The sequence below is a fragment of the Heptranchias perlo genome, chromosome 30 (genome assembly GCF_035084215.1).
Source record: "Heptranchias perlo isolate sHepPer1 chromosome 30, sHepPer1.hap1, whole genome shotgun sequence".
NCBI classification, from domain to species: Eukaryota; Metazoa; Chordata; class Chondrichthyes; order Hexanchiformes; family Hexanchidae; genus Heptranchias; species Heptranchias perlo.
The window spans coordinates 21,898,499-21,910,672 of NC_090354.1; the positions used below are offsets into that span (position 1 = coordinate 21,898,499).

General features: G+C 38.8%; 1 protein-coding gene across 2 annotated transcripts in view; it reads left to right on the forward strand.

The window, feature by feature from the left end:
* Positions 1-1,655: 1,655 nt before the first annotated feature.
* eftud2 (elongation factor Tu GTP binding domain containing 2) overlaps positions 1,656-12,174 on the forward strand; it is a 46,497-nt gene continuing 35,978 nt past the window's right edge. The window contains exons 1-8 of one of the 2 annotated variants that reach the window (XM_067969037.1): positions 1,820-1,910; positions 5,164-5,272; positions 7,712-7,871; positions 9,099-9,177; positions 9,787-9,862; positions 10,168-10,233; positions 11,158-11,193; positions 11,274-11,364. In XM_067969037.1, coding sequence (XP_067825138.1) covers positions 5,174-5,272; positions 7,712-7,871; positions 9,099-9,177; positions 9,787-9,862; positions 10,168-10,233; positions 11,158-11,193; positions 11,274-11,364 — 607 coding nt within the window. In that variant the 5' untranslated portion in view covers positions 1,820-1,910; positions 5,164-5,173. Of the gene's footprint in view, positions 1,911-5,163; positions 5,273-7,711; positions 7,872-9,098; positions 9,178-9,786; positions 9,863-10,167; positions 10,234-11,157; positions 11,194-11,273; positions 11,365-12,174 lie in introns of both variants that reach the window. The other variant, XM_067969036.1, reaches the window with a different exon arrangement.

The window sequence follows — 12,174 nt, forward strand, 5'->3', positions numbered from 1 at the left end:
TCAAAAAAGTAAAAGCCCATGGGATCCAAAATTGCCTCAGTGGCAGGAAGCAAAGGGTCATGGTCGATGGGTGTTTTTGTGACCGGAAGGCTGTTTCCAGTGGGGTTCCACAGGGCTCAGTACTAGGTCCCTTGCTTTTTGTGGTATATCTTAATGATTTGGTCTTGAATGTAGGGGGCATGACCAGAAGTTTGCAGATCATGCAAAAAATGACCATGTGGTTCATAGTGAGGAGGAAAGCTGTAGTCTGCAGGAAGATATCAATGGACTGGTCAGGTGGGCAGAAAAGTGGCAAATGGAATTCAATCTGGAGGCATGTGAGGTAATGCATTTGGGGAGGGCAAACAAGCCAAGGGAATACACAATAAATGGGAGGATACTGAGAGGTGTAGAGGAACAGAGGGACCTTGGAGTGCATATCCACAGATCCTTGAAGATAGCAGGACAAGTAGAAAAGGTGGTTAAGAAGGCAAACAGGATACTTTCCTTTATTAGCCGAGGCATAGAATATAAGAGCAGGGAGGTTATGCTAGAACTGTAAAAAACACAAGTTAGGCCAGAGCTTGAGTACTGCGTACAGTTCTGGTCATAATTCAGGAAAGATGTGATTGCACGAGAGAGGGTACAGAGGAAATTTACAAGGATGTTGCCAGGTCTGGAGAATTTTAGCTATGAGAAAAGATTGGATAGGCTGAGGTGGTTTTCTTTAGAACAAAGGAGGCTGAGGGGAGATTTAATTGATGTGTATAAAATTATGAGGGGCCTAGATGGGGTGGATAGGGAGGACCTATTTCCCTTAGCAGAGGGGGTCAGTGACCAGAGGGTATAGATTTAAATATCTATATCTACATATAGATTTAAAGTAATTGGTAGAAGGATTAGAGGGGAGCTGAGGAGAATTTTTTTACCCAGAGGGTGGTGGGGGTCTGGAACTCACTGCCTGAAAGGATGGTAGAGGCAGAAAACCTCAACTCATTTAAAAACTACTTGAAGTGCCGTAACCTTCAGGCCTACGGACCAAGTCCTGGAAAGTGTGATTAAGCTGGATAGCTCTTTTTTCAGCTGGCACGGACACGATGGGACGAATGGCCTCCTTCTGTGCTGTACCTGTCTATGATTCTAAGGATGGTTGAGCTCAGAGCACTCGTTTAAGAAACGACTGGTTGTTTTTGTGGAAGACTATACGATTCGTATTTTGGGAGAATGACGTGAAATGTCTGAACCTATCTTGTGATCAGCTATTTCTTGTTGATCTATAATTTGTAAAATCTGCATTATTTTGTACATTGTAATAATTTTGTATATTAAAAAGTATTTTAGCGTCTGGTATCTCAAAAAAATTGAATGGGGTGAGGATTTGTTTATGATACCCAACAGTTCCCCACCTAAATTCACCTTCCCAACTCGGTCACTGTGACCTTGGGAGAAAGTGATCCATCTGTGCTTCTACTGATTTTGGAAAGAGGAACTTTGGCAGCGTCTCCCCGCAATAGGCTTTTGGAACCATTCGGCCTGTCTCAGTTGACAAGTGTCAGCAGCGAATCACTCACCGCCGGCGCCTCAGCTCAACGACAACCGCTTCAAAAGGCGGGACCGCCTCCGCGCAGGAAGGCCCATTTTAGGAGTCTACTATTGACCATGTTTATTTGTAAAACATATAATCTTTCATTATGAATCTTGGGGAGGAGAAAAAAAAACCCCGAACATTTTACGATTTAAAACGGGAACCTTTTCAAGACCTTTTTATTGCTTTGTTCTTTCTGCACCGACGGGCGGTCGCGTGGCGTTGTGAGGGGTCCTTTTTGGCTGGACGGCGCGGTGGCGGCGGTTGCCATGCAGTGAGGTGCGCGCTCCAGCCTGCTGAACATCGACAAGGGGCAAAAAGAAAAGGATTAAACCAGGAGCTAAATGTGAGTAAATTGTACCAGGTATCAGCGCTCGGCTCCGAGCCGCGCTGCTTGTCTTTGGTGGCTGCGTGTTTTGGGCCTGAGGTCGGCGGTTCCTGGAGGGTCTACACCTGAACCGCCGGCCCGCTTCTGTTTACGTTACGGACGGGCCTGCTGTCGACTTCCAGCACTTGCTTGTTTGACTTGAGTTCACTCCTAACCAACAAACAACCTCCCCACGTTTAAATGCAGCGTGTGCAATCCGCGTTCCTCCTCCTCCTCCTCCTGGTGCATTTTCCTTTCCCTCCGAATCCGGTTTCAGCGTTGATTTTTTTATAAAAAAGGAAAACTGTAGACGCTGGCAGTCTGAAGTTAAAAACTGCGAATGCAGAGCCGGTCAGTCTACCTGTGAAAGAGAAAGGGGAGCTCTTGTTCGGCTGTGGTTTACCTACTGTGATTTTAGACATTTTCTTTTATTACAGTTTTAACATTGAGTGACAGACAATCCCAGACTTTCTGACGAAAGGTCATTGACCTGAAACGTTAACTCTGATTCTTTCTCCACGGATGCTGCCTGACTTGCTGAGTATTTCCAGCATTTTTTGTTTTTATTTCAGATTTCCAGCATCCTCAGTATTTTGCTTTTGATCCCAGACGTGTGTCAGTTTTTTAAAATGTAGATTTCCTTTAAAATAGGGCCAGATTTTGCTGTAGCAGGGCATCTAACGGCGTCTGCACCCTTCAGCTCAAAACATGTTTTTCCCACTGATCTGCTGAAAGTGCAAGCTGATAACATCGCAGGGAGGGAAACAGGATATCTGGGACCTGAGTGAATAGGGCAACCAACAGGGTATCTCCTTAACCAATCAGATTTAAGGATTGGGAAATAAACAGATGAAGGACTGAGAAGGAAGTGTAAATTAAAGTGGGTGAATTCAGTGTTGAATCAGGCACAGAAAGGGAGAGAAAGAAATAATGAATTAAGATAGAGAAAAAAGAATCAGAAAGGAAAAGTAAGAAAAATTATTTAAAATTTGACATTTTTAAAATCTCAAACAATTCGCAACCTGAAGGAATGAGACTCCCCACTTATAATAAAGTTTTGGTGCCAGGGACGTTGATTCGCAGTCATTAACCCTTTCCACGTTGCTGAAAGGCTACTTATGCTTGTAATTACTCACCCTAAATATCTGCACCTGGTTTAATTCGTATTTACCGTGCAAATACAACAACTTCGCTCCATTCAATGCATGTCAATGGTGAGGCAGACAGCGAAATGCTGTTTACACGAAGCTAACGCCGCAGCTAACAGCAACATTTGGATATTGGCATTTAACTGCGCATCTGCCCCTCGCCTGAAGTTGTACCATTAACACATAAATAACGGCGAGTGCCATTAGCCTCACTATTAGTTTGACAGCATAGTCTGGCCCAGTGTTTTCCTTTTGTTAGCCTTCGTTCAGTGGTAGCTCTCTTGCCTCTGAGTCAGCAGATTGTGGGTTTAAGCCCTACTGCAAAGATTTGTAGATATAATCCAGGCTGACACTTCTGCACAGTACCAAAGGATTGCTGCATTGTGGGAGGTGCCATCTTTCGGATGAGATGTTAAACCGAAGCCCCATTTGCCCTCTCAAGTGGATGTAAAAAATCCTGTGGTTCTATTCAAAGGTGATCTGACCAACATTCATTCCTCAACCAACACCTAAAAACAGTTGATGTGGCCATTTACGTTATTGTTTGTGGGACCTTACTGTGAGTAAATTGGCTGCCGCATTTCCTACATTACAATAGTGATTACACTTGAAAAGTATTCATTGGCTATAAAGCGCTTTGGGATGTCTTGAGATCGTGAAAGCCGTTATATAAATTCAAGTTAATTTGCTCTTCCTTTATTACACCAATAGTTCAATCTTTGGTTTCTTCAAAGCACTTTCTTTGGTTAGAATTAAGCTGTTGTTTTCTTCAGAATGTTCTTAATTTCATCAACATGGAACATGTGGAATGAGATTTGTTCGCACTCATGTTTTGTCTGTTAACCTTTTAAATCAACTGCTAATAACAATTATAAAAATCTATTAAATGGCACATTGGAGTGCGTATGTGGGTTTGTCCTCACAACTCTGAAACGTGAACAGATTCTTTTTTGTACATATATTTTCACCACGCTTATAACCAAATCGTGCTCGTTCCAGTAAACTAAGAAAGTCGATGCTTTATTTGTTCTCGAGGCTGGAATTTTTTGCTGTTTCCATCGATGATTAAATGCTGTAGATCTTGGCTGAAGAGAATAGTTTTTTTGCTCCTAAAAATGAGGAAAAACAACCATATGCAGCAGAGTAGTATGGCAGCTATCCTTAAGCCTACCCTGGTGAGATTTTATGCCAGCTTTTGCCCCAGCTGGATTCAGACTGCTTTAAACTCATTTCATTTAGGGGTAATAAGTCAAACCATAAATGTTGGAAATCTGAAATAAAAACAAATTCAGGAAATGTATAGTCGGTGTGTCAGCATCTGCAAACTGAAAAAAGACACGGAGGGAGGCCTTTTTGAGTATAGATCCTTCAGGAAATGTCTTCTCATTTCAGATGCTGGTGGACCTGTATTTTCTGCTACTTTTTTTCCCTCAGGCCTGGTTTCCTTAAAGGGAATTCTGGGTGGGTCCTAGTTATATTACATAGATCTGAACCATTCCAAATTCATGTCTTTCAAAATGTGTGTATTTGTTATAACCCAAATGTCAAGAACAATACTGACTGCCTGAGTTTGCACTGTAGTCTGGAAGTGAAAGGAGCGCACTCTTAACTGCATCTGCCTGTTTGAGCCCTTTCTTGTTTATATTTTCAAGAACTAAATATTTTCTTTTTTGCCAGACTGTTAATATTGCATCAGTGTAGCTTTGAATTTCTTAGCATAAGTTTGATGTGGAGTTTGTTGAATATTAAAGGAAACACGAACAAGAATCTTTTACAGCTTTTGAATAAAATATCAACCAGGACCTTGAAATTATAATGTGGAATAATAGTACATGAGGGCTTAATGGGTTCATCTAAATTCTTCTCGCTACTAGTTTAGCAAAGTTAATCCATTTTAAAAAAATGCATTAATACCGTCTCTTAAATAGTGGAGAGAGAAATTTCAGACGGGCATGTTATGCATTAGTATGCTATAATCCCACAGCATATTTCAATGACCATGTGTTAAGTCAGCTGTTTACAAAGGTGAAAATATTTGATAAATAGAAATGGGTACATAAATGTAACTTGTCTACACATTTCAGAGTTCCCATCATGGATACAGACTTGTATGACGAATTTGGTAACTACATTGGACCAGAGTTGGATTCTGATGAGGAAGATGGCATAGGCAGGGATGATGATTTGGATGAGGTGAGGTTAATGTTCACTGTGTTCAGATTTGACCCTAAGTGGCTTTACAGTTTCTTTTAGGATTTGTCTTGATGCCCAAATAACATGTCAATTATTCTCCAGATAGACTTTGTTTTGTAATAGAATCATCATGTCAAAAACAAATCTGGTATATCAAAATCATGATGTTCAGTGTACTTAACTCCTGTCTTGCCAGCTGGGGGAAATTTCTGCTTCATTTTCACCTCGGGATTTATTATTTATCTTGGGTTCATAGTTTGAAAAGTAATGTGCAGCATTTAATTAACCTTTTCCCTGTCCAAACATTATAATTGATGCTAATTCCTCTACAAATTCTCCCATAAGTATTCTGTGTTCAGATCCTTCACAGCAGCAATAATATGTGTGACATTCTGCATTAGGGTAAAGCAGCCAGATTTTCAAATGTTGTCTCTCCCCGACTCTTTTTGAACCCCATTTGCTAACATATATTTACTAAAAATAAAAATTGTTGTTGCATTGAATGGTCAGCCTTAGTATTCATATTAAACTTGAGTCAAAACGACTCCAGGATTTAAATACTTATTTACCAATAAGGAGACTAGTGTGAAGTAGTAAAAGTATTCGCACACTGATTAACAGCCTGACAGAGGCTGCAACATGAATACTTCTTCTATGGCCTTCAGTAACACAATGGTAGTAACTCAGTGATGTACGACCGTGGTGATGAGCTGTAAACGATGGACCATCTGTTCCGCTGCCAACTCCTCTGAGTCCTGTAATGCTACTGACTTTGCCAAATGTAATGATAATCACAGGGCATGTGAAGCCTTGTGGCAGGGAAAAGTGTGAAGATATGATACGATGACCTCCTAAGATTTTTAAGATGGAATTTCAGAAAAACAAGTGTGATCATGGCAAAGCCACATGCTCCGTCCTGTGGGTGTCACTGAAAGCCACTTACAAAATAAGTTACATTTCCTTGATTGACTAAGCAATATTCATGTTGACCAGTTACACTAGTTATCAATTCCGGTACAGCAACATTGTGGAAAAAATTCCAAACATGAGTGCATAATATATTGGTCCAAGGGATTTAATCCGTTACCAAGCTTTGACCAATAATGAATTAATTGCCATCGGAGTCACTTTACTGATGGCATCATCTCAGTTGCACATTTAGCATGCCGAGGTTAGTCTGCTCTGCAAATTTGATGGGGAGCGGTAGAATTTGCTCTTGTCAAGAGAATACCTGCTGTTCAACTGACTTTCAGCCTTTGCTTTGGAATAGACCAGGCAAATATTTTCCTGGATCACTCTTATTTTTTGACAGGCACATGTGTTACAGCTAATAATGAATTCACAAGGGTCCATTTAAAGACTTATAAAGTAGGTGGAAATTATAACCGTATGGAAGCCCACTGAGTGAGGGATTTTATCCTGCTTTTATATTAATAAACAGTCTCCTGAGATTTTTCAATACTGGTTACTAGCGTCACAGCTGTAGGAGGTATCTTGTTTATGTTGCAGGTGGTTTCTGCAGCTGTCAGATTCACCTGCAATATCCCCTTTATCTGTGTCCTTGATTATCCATGAGTATTTTTGTTGATTATAGGAGTCCAGTGGAGTTTTAGGATGCTAGCATTTCCTTTCCTCCACTCCCCTCCTCTTCTGCTCCTGCCAGTGAGATCAGCTGATGTACTCCCCCACACATCTGTCTGTGACTTCAGCTACCAGACTTGAGAGGGCTAGCCAAAAATGATCCAATGGCAATTTTCATCTACAGAGATTAGTAATATGTGCTTACCTCCAGTGACTCTACCAGCGATGCTGATATTAGTGGAGTTACCAACTCTAAAAGCAATAGAAAGTCAGTTTTTTTAAAAAAAATCAGCATCCACAGCTTCAATCCTGTTCCAGATTTTTGACTAAATGATTCACTTATGTAATTGGGGAAATTGAATACTAACTGATTTTACTGTACGAAATTGGAAATAGCTTCAGTACTCAATCTAAATGCATACTATTTCAGTGGACTGAATGTTTAACAAAAGCACTGAAACTTAATAACTATTGCAACTCACTTTGTACAGAGTGCAACAATTTTTCATAATACTTCACTTCAGCTGCTTACACATCAGATGATCGGAGTATAAATCTTAGCTGAGTAATTGGAGATGCAGATTTTCATACTGTTTTTCATGTATATGAATGTTTTAGCATGTTGTGCCTCAGTGAATTGAGCATGCACTACACAGTAATAACATTACCTCTTCAATTTTTTAACCAAATAACAGCCTGGTAATAGTATTACTCTTTGAAGCTCCAAAAGTGCACTATCTGTGCAAAGCAGTTCTTTATATTGCATTTTCTCTACTCGTACAGAGGAGTAAAGAAAGTAGTTGCCATCAATGTTCAGACAATTTTTAAAAAAAATGCTTTTGTGTTTGAATATATTAGGAGGATGACGATGATGAAGAAGCTGGAGATCAGGATGATGATCATGTTGGAATGGAGGTGGTGCTGCATGAAGATAAGAAGTATTACCCCACAGCAGAGGAGGTGTATGGGCCTGAGGTAGAGACAATCGTCCAAGAGGAGGATACTCAGCCGCTTACGGGTAAATTGGAACAATTGAAATCATTTGATATGTAAGGGGTTTAAGTTAAGGTTCTCTGAACTCCTCTGTGTTACACTTGCTTGTAATTGTTTTAAAACTGCTTCTCCCCTTCCTACCTCTTCTAGTCTTGCTTCTAGTCCCCTCCCTCAAAAAAACTTTTCAATCTTTAATTTTTTTCAATGGCAAACTGCTTTCCCCAAGAGAAATAGACATTATCTGTGCTTTAAGTGCCTTGAACTGCGTAGCCTTACATATACATAACAAAATTAGGTTGCTTAATTTTGTGCCGAACACAAATTTGGCTACTGTTTACATGTAATATAGTGTGTGGGTCATTATTTTGAATAACCAGTAACATTAATTTCAATAGGAAACATTTGATTAATTTTAGCACCAAATGTCAATCTTCAAAAAATGTTAAGACTGAATAAATTTCCATTTAAAATAATGACTGCCTGAATGTTGTAATTAGTTTTTGCAGATAAATAAAGGGAGCTGATCTCTGCCCATCTCACCAGAACTAGAATTTAACATTTACTACAACAGCTCCACTAACCAGAACAACCAACCAGAGTTTGCTCTGTATGAATAACTGGAGATGTGCACAGACCTTATTTAAGTACACAGAAGTGTCGTAGTATTGCACTTAGCATTTATTGGACATGTATAATACTTTAATGAACTCTGGAAACAAACATTTTTTAAACTGCTTATTCCTCAGTCTTGCAAATGAAGCAACAGTAATAAGCTGATCCACTAAATATCGCAGGCTGGGAAATTATATGATAGTTAATCAGAGGGTATCCGAGTGCATATGGGTAGTTTGGGAACTGTGAGCTACAGGTTAGGAGGATCAGCATCAGTGGAACATGGTGCATGGGGCATAGGTGTTTGTTGCACCTGGCTATTTGGATAGGAGGTCCTCCTACAATGGATGGACCGTATAGGTTTGCTCGAGAGGCAACATAATGGTAATAGTCCAGGAAGGAGGTCCATGTTCAAGAAGACTTCTCTGAATTAATTTAAACTGAAACAAATATACAATCATCTTCCCATAATATGTATTCATATTACATATTTCTAAGTAAAATTATTAATGGATCTGTTTTGGCAGATACGTAGTGACTTTGTTAGTACATGAGCTATTGTCCATTGAAGTACATTTTTTAACTCATTTAATGGAATCACTTGTTGCTGTTTTTGTAATTGAGGTTTTTCAACTTTCAGAACCTATCATTAAACCTGTCAAGAAAAAGAAGTTTACTTTGATGGAGCAGGAGTTACCAGAAACAGTGTACGATATGGAGTAAGTGAATGGTTATGCAGTATCCTTGAAAGCAGCATAAATAATCAAGTTTCAGCACTAGGATTGATTACTCTCAGGTTAGGTGTAATGCAGCCACATGCAGGATATTTGTTGTGCCCTAAGGAGGTCTCTTAAATCCAGCCCAAAAAAGCACCCCTGCTGCAGCACTGAAGTTTTCAATTTTCTGCACCAACTATCGTGGCCTCTCCAATCAAGGTTGCCATTTTGTTTTCCCAATTTGTGGTTAATTAAGTGGTATTGGAAATTTAACTGAGAATTCCCAGACTCATTCAATGTGTTAACCTTACAACTGGCACAGTATAGCTGCATTCATACTTGGGATCCAGAGACGAAAGATGCTCAGCCCCCTGCAAAGGCTTGTCTATTCACAGTGAGGAAGTCCTTTGAGCATCAAACACTTTTGGAATACCAACTAAATTAATGTTTTGATTCAAAGCATGTCACTGATGGCCATCTTTCTTAAATATACCTATAACTGTATGATGGAATATTTTTTCCTGTTAGCAGCCTAGTCTGTGTTTGGTTATCCCTAAAGTGGAAAGTATAAACATTTACATGAATCATCACATCTACTTTTCTTCTTCTCAGGTTTCTGGCAGATTTGATGGATAATTCTGAACTAATTCGGAACATTACTCTCTGTGGGCATTTACATCATGGGAAGGTATGTAATAGATGTATGGAGGTGCTGTATCAATTGCAGAGTATAGTTTGAACTTTAATTGCATTGGAGGATTAAAAATCAAGAACAGCAAAGTATTACACATATCCTGTGCTTTATAATTGTTGCTGGCATATGAAGATGCTGTTATTGATATACTTGGAGAGGGGGAATCTTAAATGTGGTATTCATTATTTTGACTGGTTGTAATGAAAAATAAATTGTAGAAGAAAATACCAAATATTGTAAGTGGAGTGTTATCATGATGTAAGCAACTAAACTTATACACTTAACAATTTTTCTTTCAGACAAATTTTGTTGATTGCTTAATTGAACAGACTCACCCAGAGATTCGTAAAAAGGATGACAGAGACGTAAGCACTTTGGCAACTTGATTTTCTGTTTTCTTAATGTACATTTATCTGGCAAATCTTTAAAGCTAGTTATATCATTCTTTGACTATATTCGTACTGTTTTGCCTACTCAGCAAATAGTGATGATGTTCAGTACTTGTTAACACTTTAAGGCCTGAAGCTTGCATTTGACTTAAATATTAAGAACAATAAGTCCTAAGTTATAGGATCCAGATAAAATTCAACATTTTGTTACATTGATCAATTGTTGGCTACTTTGTTCTTCTGGTTCTGTTTAAATCATACTTTTTTTTTCCTGCCTGTTTTTACTGAAATTGATGTAACCTTTTTTAATAGTTTAAAAAAATCCAAGCATGTAGAGTCTTAATATATTAAACTTTGATCTGTTGACTATCTTGATATATCAAAGTTCTAGGTTGGTTCCAGTCTCAGATTATCCACCAAGGATAGAGAAGCCCTAAGGCCAGATGTTTCCTTTGTTGCTAAGCACATCAAATTCAAACTGTCCATCCCAATGGCATGGATAGGAATAATGCTGACCTGCACAACTCATCTTGCACTGATCGTTCCATACACTGACTGGGTAGTGGAGAGAAAAAAAGAAAGATCAATGCGGTAGAATAATGTACGGCTCAGTCACATTTGTTCTGAGAGAGACAATTTAAACATGGCGCAGATTTGTCAATAGCAGCTTAAAAGAGCAGAAGGCCTACTGAAGAGTTAGGAGAATGGAACAGGGACAGATGTGTAGAAATCTTAATATATTGGTTAGGGATGGTGAAGTATTTCTTGCTGGCTCCCCTGGACTTTGATAAATTGAGGCTGCAATGTAACTTTTTGTTTTTGGTACAACCAAACTACTGCATCACCATGTTAATACTGAATAATTAACATGATTTTAAGTGATATTTTGTTTGTTTCCAGCTTCGCTACACCGATATACTCTTTACAGAGCAGGAGGTAAGCATAAGGATGATGTTTCTTTTAATTAGTTGGAGATTTTTGAAATTCTCTTGGATAATTTCTGCCATTTTTTCCAGAGAGGAGTAGGTATAAAGAGTACACCAGTCACAATGGTACTTCCAGATTCCAAGGGCAAATCCTATCTCTTCAACATCATAGATACTCCAGGTGTGTGCTATGAACTGAACTCAATGGTTATAAGTTTGTTATACCACAGGCTATGTTGTTCAGCTTATGAGGTAATACTGGTAACAAATAATTTTTGTTGAACAATTTAATTACTTCTGAGTATGTAAATTCTCATCAGCGATTTTGACGTCATCCATACAGAAAAACACAAAACAATGTGGTAGCAACCATGCTGCTATCAGGCACCTGAATCTGATGGGTTTAAATAGTTAATGTCTTGGTTGAAAATGAAAGATGGAGTTATTTCATATGAACCCTAAGTGATTTCAGTCCAATTATTTATATTCCTTGAACCCATAGTTTAAACAGAAAACACAGCAGGAGGGTAGTTAGATATAATTTATCCAATGAGCCAAATGTAATTCCTGTTTTATTTGTGCAGGTCTATCTGTTGGATAACTAATGGTGTCAAATTAGCCCTTGACTTTGATCCTAGAATTGCACAGAGTCATTAATTTAATTTTTATTTTTATACACCTGATTAAAATTAAATGTTTTTTTTTAATATGGCCAGACATAAAATTCATGCATTTTTTCTTTTTTTCTGTCCTCTCCTTGGAGATGGAACGCTTCACCACTGCCTGGTGTTCTCTCCAATAGCTGCACTTAGAACTGGTGAAACTGACTTAAATGTAACATATTAACATGGATAGAGGATTGGTTAACAGACAGAAAACAGAGAGTAGGGATAATTGGGTCATTTTCAAATTGGCAGACTGTAACTAGTGGGGTACCGCAAGGATCGGTGCTTGGGCCTCAGCTATTTACAATCTATATTAATGACTTGGA